This window comes from Aedes albopictus, chromosome 1 (assembly GCF_035046485.1).
Source record: "Aedes albopictus strain Foshan chromosome 1, AalbF5, whole genome shotgun sequence".
Lineage (NCBI taxonomy): Eukaryota > Metazoa > Arthropoda > Insecta > Diptera > Culicidae > Aedes > Aedes albopictus.
The window spans coordinates 108,463,906-108,479,479 of NC_085136.1; the positions used below are offsets into that span (position 1 = coordinate 108,463,906).

The following is a 15,574-nucleotide window of genomic DNA, read 5'->3' on the forward strand; positions in this document are numbered from 1 at the left end:
AGAGGAATTCCTGATAAAAATAGTAAGACTTTTTAAAGCAATTGGCCGAATCCAATCTCAAAATAAATTTCCAAAATATATTGTTTAAAAATTTCCACAAACAAATTTTGAAGAAATTCCCTTTCCGAAGAAAATTTAGAAAGAATTCCAAAAGTAATTGCAGTGACAGAATTTTTAAAGAACCGACAGAAATTTTTTTTAAAAGAAATTCCCGAAGGAAATCTCTTAGAAAATTGCCGAATCAATTTCCAAAGGAATTACCGAAGAAGTTCCTAAAGTAATAATAAAAGATTTCCAAAGGATTTGTTGATAAAATTCACAAATAAATTTTAAATGCAAGTAACATCGGAAATGTCCAAGGTGTTCTACAGGAATTCCTTACATTATTACTGAAGAAATCTAGAAGAAATTGTCTAAAGAATTTCTATTTTGATTATAGAAGCGATTTATTGAAGAACTTCCGAAAGAGTTTTCAAAAGAATTGGTGAAGTAAAACCTCATAGCATAGATAATGGAAGTCCAAAAAATCGACGAAAATCGAAAAAAAGTAGAATGACTTGCGGAATACATTTCCAAAACAAAATTGTGATGATGTTCCTAGAGTCAATGTCGAATGAATCACCAAAGGCATCACTAAAAGAATTCCCAAAGGAATTGCCTGAAGAGCAATAAGAGAATTTTAAAAAGCAATTATCAATAGAATTGTTCACATTAACAAAACATCGCTTGAAAGACTACTAAAAAATTGGCGAAGAAACTCCCGAGAAAACATTTCAAAGGATTTGCTAATGAAGTAACAAAAAAAAAAAAACAAATAAACTGCTACTGGAATTGCCAAAGAAATTTCCAAAGTAATTTCCGATGAAATTTTCAAAGGATGCGTAAAAGGTGTTCAGTATCAAATTTCAGACATATTAACAAATAAATTCTTAAAGAAATTGCCGAAGAAATTTGCCAAATTCAAAGGAATTACTGAGAGATTTCTAAAAGAAGTCTTTATTCAAATAAATTGCAAAACAATTTCCAAATAAATTGCGGGAGTATTCCCTGAGGCATTACCGAAACAATGTTTTGCCGAAAACACAAATTTCTTTATTATATTATAGCATAGAATCAGAATCCTGAAGAGAAAAATCGAAATTCGCTATTAATGTTGCGGTCAAACCAAAAATGCAAATATGTATTCTGATTTTACAAGTTCAATGCCACAAAAGTTCAGCTTATTGGACGCAGTGGCTTAATTTCCACAACATGGGAGAAAAAAACTCTTACAATTGTTCTTGAAAACTATTTTATAAGGGTTGTTATCATGCAATAAAACAAAGAAGATGTCACGATGAATACAAGTTAAACGCAAATTTGTGGATATTTGATAGTTTCCGAGATTTACACTTCTAATAATTGCTCTGAAAATGTATTCTCAATCAATATATTCAATTCACAAAGGGGTTGTGGTGATTGTAAAGTTTAAACTGAAAATACAAATTCCATGTATTATAGGTAATCAAGTTATCAAGTTCTCAAACCTCACATGGCGGCGAGAGTGTTAAGTCAGTACAACGGTTCGGATTTTTCAAAAACAAAAAAAAACTGTTCTTTAAAATATAGCGCGTTTAAATTTTCGGGCTTATTTGTCCCGTGACGTAGTATATCAATGTACAGAGAAATTGAAAGTGGATCGATATTTCTTTTTGCAAAAAAAGCAAAACAACCTGGAAGCCACTGAAACTGGCACCCCCTAGGAAAAAATCCTAGATACGCCAATGATCACAGATAAACAGACGTAACTCTTTAAGCAAATTCATCAAAATATTTTGCTCGGTGTCTTTTCCATGAGCACACTGCCACCTGTTGGTATAACCGCGCAAGACACTGTCGGCCACGATGGATTTCGATTTGACGTTTGCTAACACGCACACTACTACACAAATCGCCTGTAATTTTCGTTTGCATCATTCAGCAACGTGTACACTGGCAAACGTCAAAGCGATCGACCACTAGTGCCTCTGGTGGAAGGATCGCGCAAATCAAATAAAATTTGAATTGATCGTTAAATACATACGCCAATTCGTTTGAAGAGTGTTACGTCTGTTTGTCTGTGGTATAATTCCAGGAATTTGTCGGTAAAGATACATGTTCCAATGATTTACAATATGCAATAAGCAATATTGATTCCAATTCGTTATAACATACTTTACTGAAGATTTGAATTTTACTATGATTCTTTCGCCAAGAATAAATGACGAACCATCGAAATAATATCAATACATAATTGTAGAGCGGTGACAAATGACGAATACAACGACAATTTTTAATTTTATTATTCAATAAAATTATTTTCGAATAATTTTGCGGTGTCTATAACCTTTTCATCAGGAATGCCTATTTGCTCACAAGATGATACAAAGAGATACGCTTATAGAGCTACCATATAGACTAAAATCAGGAGCATTTTCCGAAACGCAACGAACAGCATTGCGGTCAAGTTTGCCCGATTCTCGCCATTTGGGTGTGGTGGCGTGTATCTTCTTCGAACGCATACAATTCCACGTCCGCCAAGAGAGAGGGGAACTACAAAAAGTTCAATAGATTGCGCCGAGTACGTTTGCTGACCAAGAGCTCAGCACCCCAGCAGGTCGGAAGCGTTTTTTTTTTCTTTCTATACCGCCAACAACTTTGCGTTCCGTACCTATAGGAAACTCGCTCATTTAATGCTGCTGCTACTGGCACTACTGCTAGATGGGCGCGAAATTTAAAAACTCGCGTTGAAGCAAATTCGATTCGACGAAACGAAGTCTGTTTGCGCTTGCTTGCAGATCAGCAGCAGTACAAGTATACCATAGAGCAGTGTATCGTACGGTATTCGACGTGCTCAGGATAGTATAACTTGAGGGGTGAATTCAACGCAGCGATTTTTATTGATTCAACTGCAAATACTATGTCATGTCATATGGATGTAGTGCGAAGTTTACATGATCAATAATCATACCAACGTATCCAGTGAGCATCTATTACTGCATTATATTTTGAAGATAGATTAATGTCACTCACAGACAAATCGTTCTAGCATAGGTTTTAAACATCACTATTGATTGGTGATAAGATACAATCACAATACATATATCTAAGCGTATTTCTTTAAGGCGTGGTCATTTAATGGTCGCCGTTGCTTTTTTTTTGAATTACTAAAACTAAATAAAGGAATCAATGCATATCTGATTGGATTAACCGCTAAAATTATCAAGATTTGATGAACATTTCATTTCCATTTTTTATCGGTTCATGGAGTGAAAGCAAATTTATCGGTTGGGCCATCGAAAAAGTCATCCAAAAAACAACCTTCATGACATCCGGAGAGAATCATTCGAAAAAGTGACCATAAGGAATCATTTCGCCATGAATTAGATGCGAGCCGGCCGAGTATCATTTTCATACAGTCAGTGAATGCAATAATGAAACTCGGCTTGTTAGGGAGAACGGTTAGGCGCAGATGATAGCGAACTTGCGCGCCCCAAGTGAGTAGATTTTATACATTCGTAAACTAAGCGTACTAGGGCTGCAGAGTGGCGAGCAGTTGGATTTGACGATTCGGAGAAGGCGCAAAATAGATTCTGGTGGAAGTATCGTTCGTTCTGCGAGTATGATTTCAGACGAAAAGTCATGCTCAAGCTTGAACCCTACCGTAGACTGCTGTTCGGTTCATTTGCACGGTGTGAGTTGGAAGCGGAGCTGGTATTCCAAGCAAGCGAGATAAGAGCGTTCACAAATGATTTCGATCGGTGCCTTTGCAGCTAGCTAGGGCGAAGGGTGGACGAGTAGAAACCGACTGGCGGATCAGCAGCGCCGTGTCGGGGTAGTTTATTTTTCGCTGTTGAATTCTGCCTGGATGACCGACTGACTGACTGACTGTGGCTTCACGGCAAATGCTTCATGAAAAATCATCATGAATGGAAGAAGTCCGCTTCATAGTAAGGTGTTCAATTTGGAAGGTTTATTATACGACCGACGACGGTTTGCTAATTGCAAACATGGACTCTTGGGTGGCAGTTCAGTATTGCGTCGAATTCATTGTAATCGCTATCATCTTATCGAGGTGTGAGCGTTGAGGAATGGTGCATCGTCGTAAATGTGGGGATAGTACTCGTAGAAATGAAACTATTAAGCAGTTATTTTGGACAGTTTCTTGCTACACTCAGTCAATTTTATATCGATTATTTTTTTGTAAATGATAAAATACGTACAGTATCTATAACGTCTCGCACCCTCCTTGGTCGGAAAGATCTCCATTCTGAGAAATTGCACGCCATCGCCTTGACCTAAGGCCAAGGAATGTCCTTTTTTTTCTTCTAAACCATAGGGGGATAAATCTGCTCATCAGACACCCTAACAGGAAGGTTAGGGTAGTGTGGGGTTAAGGCCGTCTTCTACAACACTAGTAAAAGCCAGGACTACTCTCTCCTCGACCCACTAAAACACATTCCTATGGTCGCCAAACCCTACGTCTCTCCGGAACCACCAAGAAGGTATTGCTTCTGAGAGGGGCTAGTGCATATCGCACCCTCAATGTTAGCTGCCGTAGCCTAGCAGCAACGAACATCGATGACTCGCTCTGCAGAGTCCATCACGGTAACATGCTGGCGCTTAGCCAGTTTCTCGAGTGGTCCTCGCCACTCCCTTTGTCCTCGGAAGGCGGGCAGGATCAACCCCGCCCGCGCCCAACTGCTTGGCAGACATCAAGAACTGATGCCCACGTGCAACCCGATCTGACCTGCCATGGCTGCGCTGCCATGGCTGCGCTGCCATGAGTATCTGGGCCTACGATATCCTGATGGGTTACGCGGTTGAGAGATTCTTGAAATCCATTGATTTGCTTCACACGATGCACACCAACATGATACTCCGCCAATTATCGCATAAACTCAGGTCACCCTTTTTGGACACCTTTACTAAGACGCATTGCATCCAGTCGACCAGGAATTTTGTGGATGTTGCAGAAAAATTTATGCAGCAGTTGGTCAGCTTTGTGCATCTCGGCTGATATGCGATCGACTCTGGGGCTCTGTTTGATTTCATGCTACGAATGACTGTTTCTATCTACTGCCATGATAGAGCTCCGGTGTTGACACGGGTAATGCATCGAACCTTTGGCGGATCATGCTGAGGTGTTGACGGCGTGGCCGACTCTTGGAAAAGGTTTCCAAAATGCTCAAACAAACGTTCCAACTACGAATTGGTTAATAGATGTCTGGGCGCTCACACTCTTTTGTCTCGTCTACATGGGCGTTCTCTCAACTCTCGAGAGCCGATTAGCGCTGCCGGGCTCTGGCTTTGGCTCCTCGTATTTTTGCTCGTTCTATCCCGGCTTTAGCCTTCCGTCGCTCCTGGGTGCGTAGCCCACCCAAATTATTCTCTATGGTGACGATAAAGGCGTGCTTGATGGAGATGGAGGGAAATTTAATATCATTCGGTACATTGAATCGAGAGATAAAACAGATCAATGTTGGCTGTCGTATAATTATGCCTTTTACTAGATTCTTTCTTATTTCATGTAGTATAGCCCAGTTTTTTTTTACAAAATTGGGCCATTGATAGACAACTAGTTAATCAAATTATAGTGAATATTTGAGATTTTTTGATGCTCTTTTCGAAAAGTTACAGCTTGAGCTAGTTGACCATTTTTTTTTGAAAGTGAAAATTCGGACTGATCCCTTAATTATGTATGTATGTATGTCAATTTTTCTGAAGAAGGTTAAAGATTATGTAACCGTGAAGCCCAATTGAAGTTTATTTTTTTTTTATTTCGTTCGCCCTAATGCAAATATTAGACTTCTGAATTTGTTTCCCATAAGTTTGCAGAGGTTTGTCAAGGAGTGTTGTATTAGGTATTTTTTGTTGTGCATGCATCGCTCCTGTCTGGGGTGAGTATCGCAACATATTCGATTGCTTTTCGCAATCCGGAATATCTCCGGAATGGTTCCGGATATTACATGGCCACTTTAGTATAATAAACTCGCACCAATTTATGATCGATTGAGGGCGACTTCAATAAAACCGGACGAAAATTGACGAAATGCCAGCATTTTGAAAATAAGTTGTCGGGAGTCGAGAGTTAAGTTGGGAGCTCTCGAACTGTGCACATTGAGAATGGTAAGCTAGTCCCAAGCTCAACAATTTCGATTTCTCTGGTCAATCACAGAGTAGCAACTACGATTGTGCGATCATCTATGCTCATACTTGCATAAGTTTGCATAAGTTCGTCAAGTATTTACAAAGATTTCATCAAAACTATCGTTATGAGTTTCACCATGGAGTTTGTTATAAATTCTAGACTAGTTCCAAGAAACCCTAAAATTGCTTGCTGAGGATCTCTACTAGAACTGATTCCGGAGTAAACGAAAGAATCCAGATCCATTTCTGGTCATCGGCATAGTGCCTATTGACTTCTGGATGAAAAATCTTGAATTTTGAACTGTTGAACGATTAGGTTAAAAAAAATCGAGGGTATCACCTAGTAGTCCCTACTGAAACCGACGCTGGAGTATCTGAAAGTGGCTAGATTCATTATTGGTCATCGCCATAGTGCATTTTGCATTCTGGTTAAAAAAACATGAATTTTGAGCCACCGATCTTTAGCATGGAAAAATGCTGCCAAGTGGACGTAGATTTTGCCAAAGCTATTGATATTGTCCCATACGAACTAACGTTGAAGAAACTCGAGCGTCTTGGTTTTCCAAGCTGGTTGGTGAAGGGGCTACGCTCATACTTGCGTGAACGTTCTGCCTTCGTAAAACTGGGATTCAATCCCGCTTGTTTTGGAACTCCATCTGGTGTACCGCAAGGGAGCCACCTTTGTCCTCTTATCTTCATTATTTTTATTAACCGTCCGTAACTCGCGCGGTTGACTACCTGCGTCAGCACCACGCTAATGCTGAATACAAAAAGCGAGACTTTTTCAACGTGTTGTACAAAATACAACAGCGCGATCGCTCGAGGGTTAATGGCCTGCGCCAAAGACTGAATTCACATCAGCTCATGTACGCGGCGATCCTAAGATCAATCGTATCATCGGCTTTATTCTTGATTTTGCCGCCCTACAACAACACATTTAAATTATAGAACTGGTGTGTTTTGAGTGGTATGGCAATGAAAGTGTCAAAGTTTGAATACCGTAATCTGGGGTATCATTGATCAGCGGGGTAACATTGATCGGCTTGACCCACCTCGGGAAATGTTCAAACAAGCACAAATGACATGCAATTCATGAATATTAAATTTCATAAACATTGAAATAAATCGATTTTTCCATAACTGTGTTTCGTAACTCAATGAGATGCATTGTCAAACATTCATGCTTGGCGTGAATACTAGATACAATATGAGGTTTGAAATCACTGTATTACTTCAGTATGATATCTTAGAGTTGGGTTTAATAAACGAAACTTTTATGAAAATGCTCTTTTTCAGTAAAATATACGATATATTAAAAGTCGGCTATCAATTTCTTAAGCCATTGCCTATTTTTAGGTGTTATTCGTGGTTTAGAGAATTTTAATCCTAAAATAACTTAAAAAGTACATAATTTGTAAGAATTTGGACGACATATTCGAAATCAGCGACCCCGAATTTAGTAAGTAAGGGTATTTTCAACACAAATTAACATTGATCACTGACATGATCAATGTTACCCCAAATCAACAAAATCAAAATTTAGATTAAAAAACCTATTTAAACATGTTTTAAAGTTTTACAATACTTTTTCGAGTAGCTTAACACAGAGGGCCAGTACTTGCTTGAAAATATAAAACATGTAACGTTTGCTTTAACAAGAGAATTATTCAAGAAAGATCGAAAATTCTGATCAATGTTACCCCGGATTACGGTAATAAACTTTACCAAATTTGAAAAAGATTTAGGCTTTCGCTACGCAGCAAACTCCCATGGAATGATCCCCTGAGGCTTCCCCCATACGAGCACCGATGTGAACTAGTTTAACTTGAGACTTCACAAACGCGCCTAGTATTCCTTCGGAGAACGTTCACTTACGACATATTAAGTAAATCGAATTGTCTGTCCTGATCTACAACAAGCTAGCTTCTTTGTTCCTGTGCGCCGTACCCGTTCTCGTTGTTCCAGAATCACCCCCCTAGAAGTGTGTTTTAATTTGTTAAATATTAGTTAGTTAGGCGCCGTTCATAAACCACGTAGACTTTTTGGGGGGAGGGGGGGGGGTCCGGCCAAAGTCTACGCTCCATATAAATTTTATTTTTTTGTATGGACAAAAGTCTACGAGGGGGAGGGGAGGGGGTCTGAGATGGCCAAAATTTGGTCTACGTGGTTTAAGAACAGCCCCTTATATGAAATGATAGTGAAATGCTGAGATAGATTTAAAGCTAGTATAAGAAACTTACATAGACGTTCAGTCTTAGTACATATAGTCTGAAGCGTAAGCTGAAGAGGAAGTAGATAAAAAAAATACGAATATGTCCCCTGGGAGTCCCTACTGAAGTCATTTCCAGAGTATCCGTAGGCGGACGATCCATTGTTGGCCATCGGCACAGTGCCCATCGAATTTTGGATGAGAAATCATGAGTTTTGAGCCATCGAACGACTGACTTGCATTAAATTCCCATATAGCCACAGCTTCTAAGGCATGGATATCTAGCATGCCATGCTGGGGTGACGGGTTCAATTCCCAGCCGGTCCAGATCCGTCAGTCGAAGAAAGTTTCTTTACGAAAAGTAAAGGAACTTTCTTCGACTTCCGCATAGAACATTACCCAGGTAACCAATAAGCATTTGAATAAGCCGTATTTTGATGTATATCTGCATTCGACCTGCTTACTGCCATATCATAGCAGTTTGACTGCTAAACTGCCCTATATAAGCAATTGAAAGGCTACTTAAAATCTGACAGCAGTTATGTAGCATTTCAGATGTACGACATGTTTTGGTCAACAAGCAGAATAACTGCTACTTTATTGCCATGAAACTGTTAAGGCGCTGTCCATAAACTACGTAGACTCATTTTTGGCCATCTCAGTATCCCACCTCCCCCCTCGTAGACTTTTGTCCATACAAAATTTTCGAAATTTGTATGGAGCATAGACTTTGGCCAGACCCCTCCTCCCCCTAAAAGTCTACGTAGTTTATGGACAGGCCCTAAGTGAGATGAGTGATGCTAAACCCACAACACATTTCCACTTTGTAATTTACGTACCCCGGCTGTAGATGCCATTATCATTTGCGTATCCTTTTATTTATAAAGTAGCTACTAAAAACAATGGAAAACATGCTTTGGTAAATAAACTCCATGGTTTTGGTTAGCATCCTATGCTCGATTTAATTATCCGCACATGCCAACCCCATAGCATATCTAACGAAGCAAAAGCCGGTGTAATATTCAAACTTTAAATAGATCAAAAAATCAACGCACATTACACAGCGTAACAAAAATAAACTTTTGGTCTGTCTCAAGAGCAAACTTATGTGTCTCTGACAGATTTTGGGCCGCTGAATCCGAATCCGGGCTCAGATTTGCTCCAACACGTTACAATTTTGAGCTATACCTCAATTTATAGGGCAACATATGCGATTTTGGGCTTTTTTGACTGCAAGCCATTAGGCATGGAAATATGTTTTTTGAGCAATCAAAAGGTTAATTGGTCAATTAACATCTAAATTATCGACTAATGCAAAAAAAAAATCGTTTTACCAAAGCGATCTTGATGGTTTTAAGCGATTTATGTTAGGTACGATATTTCCCATACAAGTCACCCTTCAAAAGTTGCATGCAAGTTTTCATACTAACATAAAATGCTTAAATCTATCAAATTTGATTAGGTAAAACGAAATATTTTGCATGAACTGTTAATTTAGATGTTGATTGACCAATTAACCTTTTGATTTCTCAAAAAAATATTTCCATGCTTAATGGCTTGCAGTCAAAAAAGCCCAAAATCACATATTTTGCCCTATAAATTGAGGTATAGCTCAAGATTGTGACGTGTTGGAGCAAATCTGAGCCCGGATTCGGATTCAGCGGCCCAAAAACCTTCGGAGACACATAAGTTTGCTCTTGAGACAAAAAAATGTTGCGCTGTGTTATCTAATCATCTATAGTTTACATCGTAGCGCGGTCCAGCACCATCGTTAACCCGAGGATCGAGGGATCAAATCCCAATTTCGCCGAAATTAGCGAAAAAACAACAACAGCATTCCAAAACGTTCCCCCAAGCCTCAAAAGTTGCACAGGAGAGTGAGGATAAACAAAATAGAAGAGAAAGGGATGCCGTAAAATGGGCAGGGGAAAATATTTTGTTTTTATTTTTGACAATCTGGGGGATAGGAAATTTAAGCATTTAATCAGCCGTATATTGGGCCAAAACCTGCATTTAATTAGCACTTATGGCGCATATATGGCAAATTAGCATTTAATGACCTGCTGTAAAGGCGCATATAGTGCCGAATTAATGCCATTTTAACTGCTTATTGATTACCTGGGTAAGCTGGGAAAGGCTTTATCCAAATGAGGACGTTATTCCAAGAAGAAGAAGAATACGAAGAAGAAAAAGAACAATATGAAGAAGAAGAAGAAGAAGTAGTAGACGAAAATCAAGAAGAAGAAAAACGCAAGCGTGCTGGAATCAATATTTAGGGGATGCACTAAACAGATGAAAATACTGCATAAGTCATGATTATCTGATTATTGCAATGTTTCATGTAATTGTGAATGAAATAATCCAAGATTGCCTCGGTGATCGCGATAATCAGGATGATAATTAATCAGCGGTTTACGCTCTTAAGTGAATCTCCAGGAGGTTCCTACTGGAACCGATGCTGGAATACCTATAATAAATTTTAGCATGTTTTCACTGTTGCCATTTGCCAAAAGCAATTTCCTCATTCATAGGAGCCTCTCAACATTTTTTTTTTTAAAGATTTCCAGACTTTCAAGGAATGACTTCGGAAAACTATAGCATCTTACTAGTAGCATTGTAGACACGAATGCCACATAAGTGGTAAAGTGTCTTTAATAAATATTAATAATAATAAGTAGCATTGACTTGCAGTTTTGACTGAATCACAAACACAATTCGTTACTAAATTTGGTTAGACTCATTTATTATTTTTTTTATTTCTGAGACACTAATAAAAATCGTTAACATCAACCAACTTTAGGATTTTAAACATTTGAGTCGATTTTCAAGACAAAAACCTAAACACTTTGCAAGATATTTTATTCACGTGATTGTGCAAATGCCGGAGACTTAAGTTTATCCAATTGTTTATCCATACTATTTATAGTTTTAGTCATTGAAAAATTTGCTCCCTTTTTCAGTACAGTCCGACTTTGCCCGCTTTGGGAATTACAGTTTTAAACAATTTCTCAATGAACTTTTGGAAAAAAAACTTTTATATCGTAGTGATAGTGTATTTGATAAAGTTAACCGTTATGTGTCCGACAAACTTTTTGCTTTTTTCTACACCGTGTATTTTAAATGGGTGCTGGGTACCCGGGTACCCTGTCGGCCACATAAGGGTTAAATAAGTAGGTGCTACATAATGCTAACACATACACTGAACCGAAGACAAGGATTCAAATTCTTAGAATGCCCGTTTTTTGCCTACACACTAAGAAATTCTTAATTTGGTGACGTTGTTGACAAAACCAACTTCGTTAAACAGATTTTCTGTCACATACATGGAAAGGAAAGGACTAATTTTTAGGTCTCAATCGCATTAAATTTACACGATTGGAGACGCATCACAGCCACGCTATCGACGATGGGTAATTGTCAAACAACATTTTATTAAACAAGTTAAGAGCATCAATACTTTATCAATATAGGTACTTTTTGTCGGAACTTTCGTCAAACTCATGGCTTGCCCAATGTATCTTTGGAAAATCTTACGATTAAGTTGAAGGTTTGATGAAAATTCCGACCAACAGTACCGATATTGATGAAGTATTGATGCTCGTGTGGAGTCCGCTGTAGACCACTGGAAAATCATTTCTAAAATAGTGATTGTAAGTAAATAAGTATTATGTATATGCTTTGTTTTGTAAGTATTATTATAACAACGGAGAAAACATATATGTGCGTCCTGTTACCTGTGACGTGATAGTTGTTACGAAAGCATCAGTGAGGTGGAGAAGGTCCTCCAGAATCGCAACCATGCAGAGTGAAAAGTTATTATGTACCAAGAATTTCTTCTATCATTGTACGTGAAATGAAGAAAACTACACACTAAGATCAGCTTGGTATTTTTCCCATCTTTTTACTGAGTTCTCAACAGCAGATTTAACTCGGTTCGTTCGGTTATTTCTTTTGAGGATATTCCGTTAATGGAGCTCAGCTAATAAACTGTCAAAAGTTACTGATGCACGGTAAATACGATTACTGAGTGTACCGAGATAAATCTGCTGTTGAAAACTCAGTAAAAAGATGAAAAATACTGAACTCAGTGAAAAAATAACTGAGCTGGAACATCTGAATCTTAGTGTGTAGAAATCAAGTTAGCTTATACGAAATATGCGTTTGATATTCTCATGCGTAATCGATAAAGAATCAAGAGGTTATGATGACAATGGACAGCCTCATTGTAAAAAAACAAACGCAAACTTTGGAGAAGTAAATTTACAAATCGGCACCAAAAGACCTCATGTAAAAATAAGAACTAACCTAATTTTGTGTCATATAGCTCACTTCAATATGTCGGCATAAAATTGCCAAATTTCGAAGTGTGTGGACGTTCGTTTAGCCAAGGTAAATGAAGATTTGGTTTTCGATAGAATCACATTGCAATTGTGTGCGTTCTTTTCGAGAGTTTATAGTTGTCTCTTGCAAATTGTAACAAGGACAAGGATGATAGACAATTTTTCCCTTGAAAAAGGCCAAAACTCATGGCCGAAACGTCGGGTAGAATAAAATAAATCGTCATAAATGAAGACTGAAATAGCCGTTTTTACGCAATATAATTATTTAGATTTATTTGTGAAATTCTAAGAAATATTACAAAACTCTTACCTGATAAGGATAAATAATGGAAAATGATTTTTCATGAAAAATATTTACTGTAAACACTCAAATGTTTATTAGTTTTTCTGAAAAATTGGTACAAAATTAAAGTTGGCAATATTTAAATTGTGGCACAAAATGTCGTGAAAATAATAGGTATATATGTTTTCGGCTAGTTTAAATTAAATGCTTCTGATATATTGAGGTATATTACAAACATTATTGATGAATTAGAAGACACTCAAGTGACAAAAAACTGTAAGAAGAGTCGCATTATTTTACCTTTTTTATTTTAAAACAGAAGTTCATGCAAAATGCAACAATGAAATGGTCAAACAAATGGATTGATCATAGATTTTGATGAAATCTACCATAAATGTGTTTTATTTACTTTTAAATCACATTGGTTTTTGTTATGATTTATTTCAAAAGAAAGTTTAAAGGATAAAGCAATTAGTTCATGCTAGAAGTTTGAATACCTTGGGAGCAATTTCTCATAATGTAAAAAACATCAAAACGAACAATCGTACATTAAGAGTCGATCTAAGATTTGCATTTGGTTTCGAAAATTAAAATTTTTGTAATTACGTTGCGAAAGTATTCATTTTTCCGTCTGTGTAAGGGTAACGAGACGGCCTACTTTTGCACACTTGAACAAGTGTGCCGAAAAGTACTACTTTTCAGCACTCTTAAGTGTGCCGAAAAGTAGTACTTTTCGGCACTGTTGCTTGAGTGGCCAATTTTACACCATTTTGCACAGTTTTCCATCGTTAGTAAAGTGAATCCGCCGGATGTCCATCAGTTTCATGTCCAGGCATGTGCCGGAGGTCACTTCCGGTATTATTTCATCGAAAACATCTCCTCCTTGAAGGAAAAGTGCCAGACTGAACTGTATGGAAACTTGAAATTTTGTGACAGTCAAATCGGCCTGTTGGTCTACTGAATTGACTACTTGATCGGAAAATTAGCTTATGCACGTGGACGTCTACTTACTATTTTTTCGGAATGCGCGCGTGTAGCTAGAAACGATTGTACTCCATGGATGTTTTCCGTAATTACAAAAAAAATGTATGCAACTCGTTGCAAAACTCGATCTTTTCAGCATTCGTTGTATTTATCCAACTCGGCAAGCCTCGTTGGATAAATGTACAACTCGTGCTGAAAAAATCATCATTTTGCAACTTGTTGCATAAATAACTATTTTTTTTGGAATTATAAAAATTTACCAATTTGCTTCAACGAAAAATTTTCTATTAACCTCTATTTTACAACCAAAACATTAAGATGCTCTCAAAACCAAAAAAGATCGAAAAGTGGTAACAGTTTTGAAGAAATAAAATAAATTGGGCACGGCTAAACGAATGTCTGTCGCTGTTTTAGTCTAAAATCAATGTTCACGGTCTAAACCTGAGGGATGCGGACTCAACTTTTTTGGTCATTCAATTTGAGCACGTACTCTTTTTTCCAGTGCTCCCCGTTGTAAAGTTTCTTATCTCTATGGAGATCAATTTCAAAGTGCACGCATAAACTACATCACACAACGTTTAACTCAAGGCTAAATCATACATTTTGGGCTTTTGAATGTTCTTAAACTTCTTCCACATCATCCACAGGTGACATGGACATCATCATGAAGACGACCACCTCTCTGTACGAGCGGGACAACCACGTGTTCTACAACGTCACGGCCACCAAAGTGGACTACACCATTTCCGGTCTGAAGCTGCACATGGGTAACCTGTTCGAGGGTGTCAAAGTTCTCGAAGACAGCACCAACCAGTACCTGAACGACAACTGGCGACCCGTTTCGGAAGCGCTGAAGCCCATCATTGCCAAAACCATCGAGGACATCCTGCTGGCCATCATGCAAAACATCTTCATCCAACTTCCGGCCGAGTATTTCGTGGCTGATCTACCGCGATCGGGTTGAGCACGCCCGGCAGGCAAGGTAAGATCCCCGTGAATTCATTTTGTATCGATTGCAACATCATTCCTATAACCGTTTGTTGTGTATGTAAATAAATTTCCATCGTGTTTCGTAAAACTGAACTAATGAAGTTATTCACCCGAAAGCCGTGAATTTTGACATCAAGTGCCATGAATTTTCCTACGTGAATCCAACATTTACCACTGACTGCCATGGGGACTGATTTTTGCGGATCACTCCGTTCCTGGCTGTGAACGAACTTCCTATGTGTGAAGGGTAGGTTCACAGCAGTCAGTGTGAACTTCACACACGTTCATCATCTTGTTTCACCAGCAGCGCAGTGTTGTTCGACTGACACCGACCGAACGACGACTGGTCATGCTGTAGCCCCGCTGCTGCTTCAGTAGGCACAGACAGAGCGGCGAACGCGCGCGATATAAGTACCAACCGAGTAGGGGGAGATTGCCCGTTGCACAGACTGGCCGCCTGTTAATTTCAGATGATTTCGATTTCACTTTTGCGTTCAGCGAAGAACTCTGTGGAGGCCATTTTCATGGCCGTTTCGCCCTTCTCTCGGGTTTTATGACGACCGTGTTTTTGCTGTGCGATCTGTTTGGTGGCAAAACACG

General features: G+C 38.5%; 1 protein-coding gene across 4 annotated transcripts in view; it reads left to right on the forward strand.

Annotated features, from left to right (window-relative positions):
• Nucleotides 1-15,067, forward strand: part of LOC109432987 (protein takeout) — a 71,149-nt gene extending 56,082 nt beyond the window's left edge. For all 4 annotated transcript variants that reach the window (XM_062845164.1, XM_062845165.1, XM_062845166.1 and 1 more), the window contains exon 5: nucleotides 14,632-15,067. In XM_062845164.1, the coding sequence (XP_062701148.1) occupies nucleotides 14,632-14,948 (317 nt within the window). In that variant the 3' untranslated portion in view covers nucleotides 14,949-15,067. The remainder of the gene's footprint in view (nucleotides 1-14,631) is intronic.
• Nucleotides 15,068-15,574: the final 507 nt, after the last annotated feature.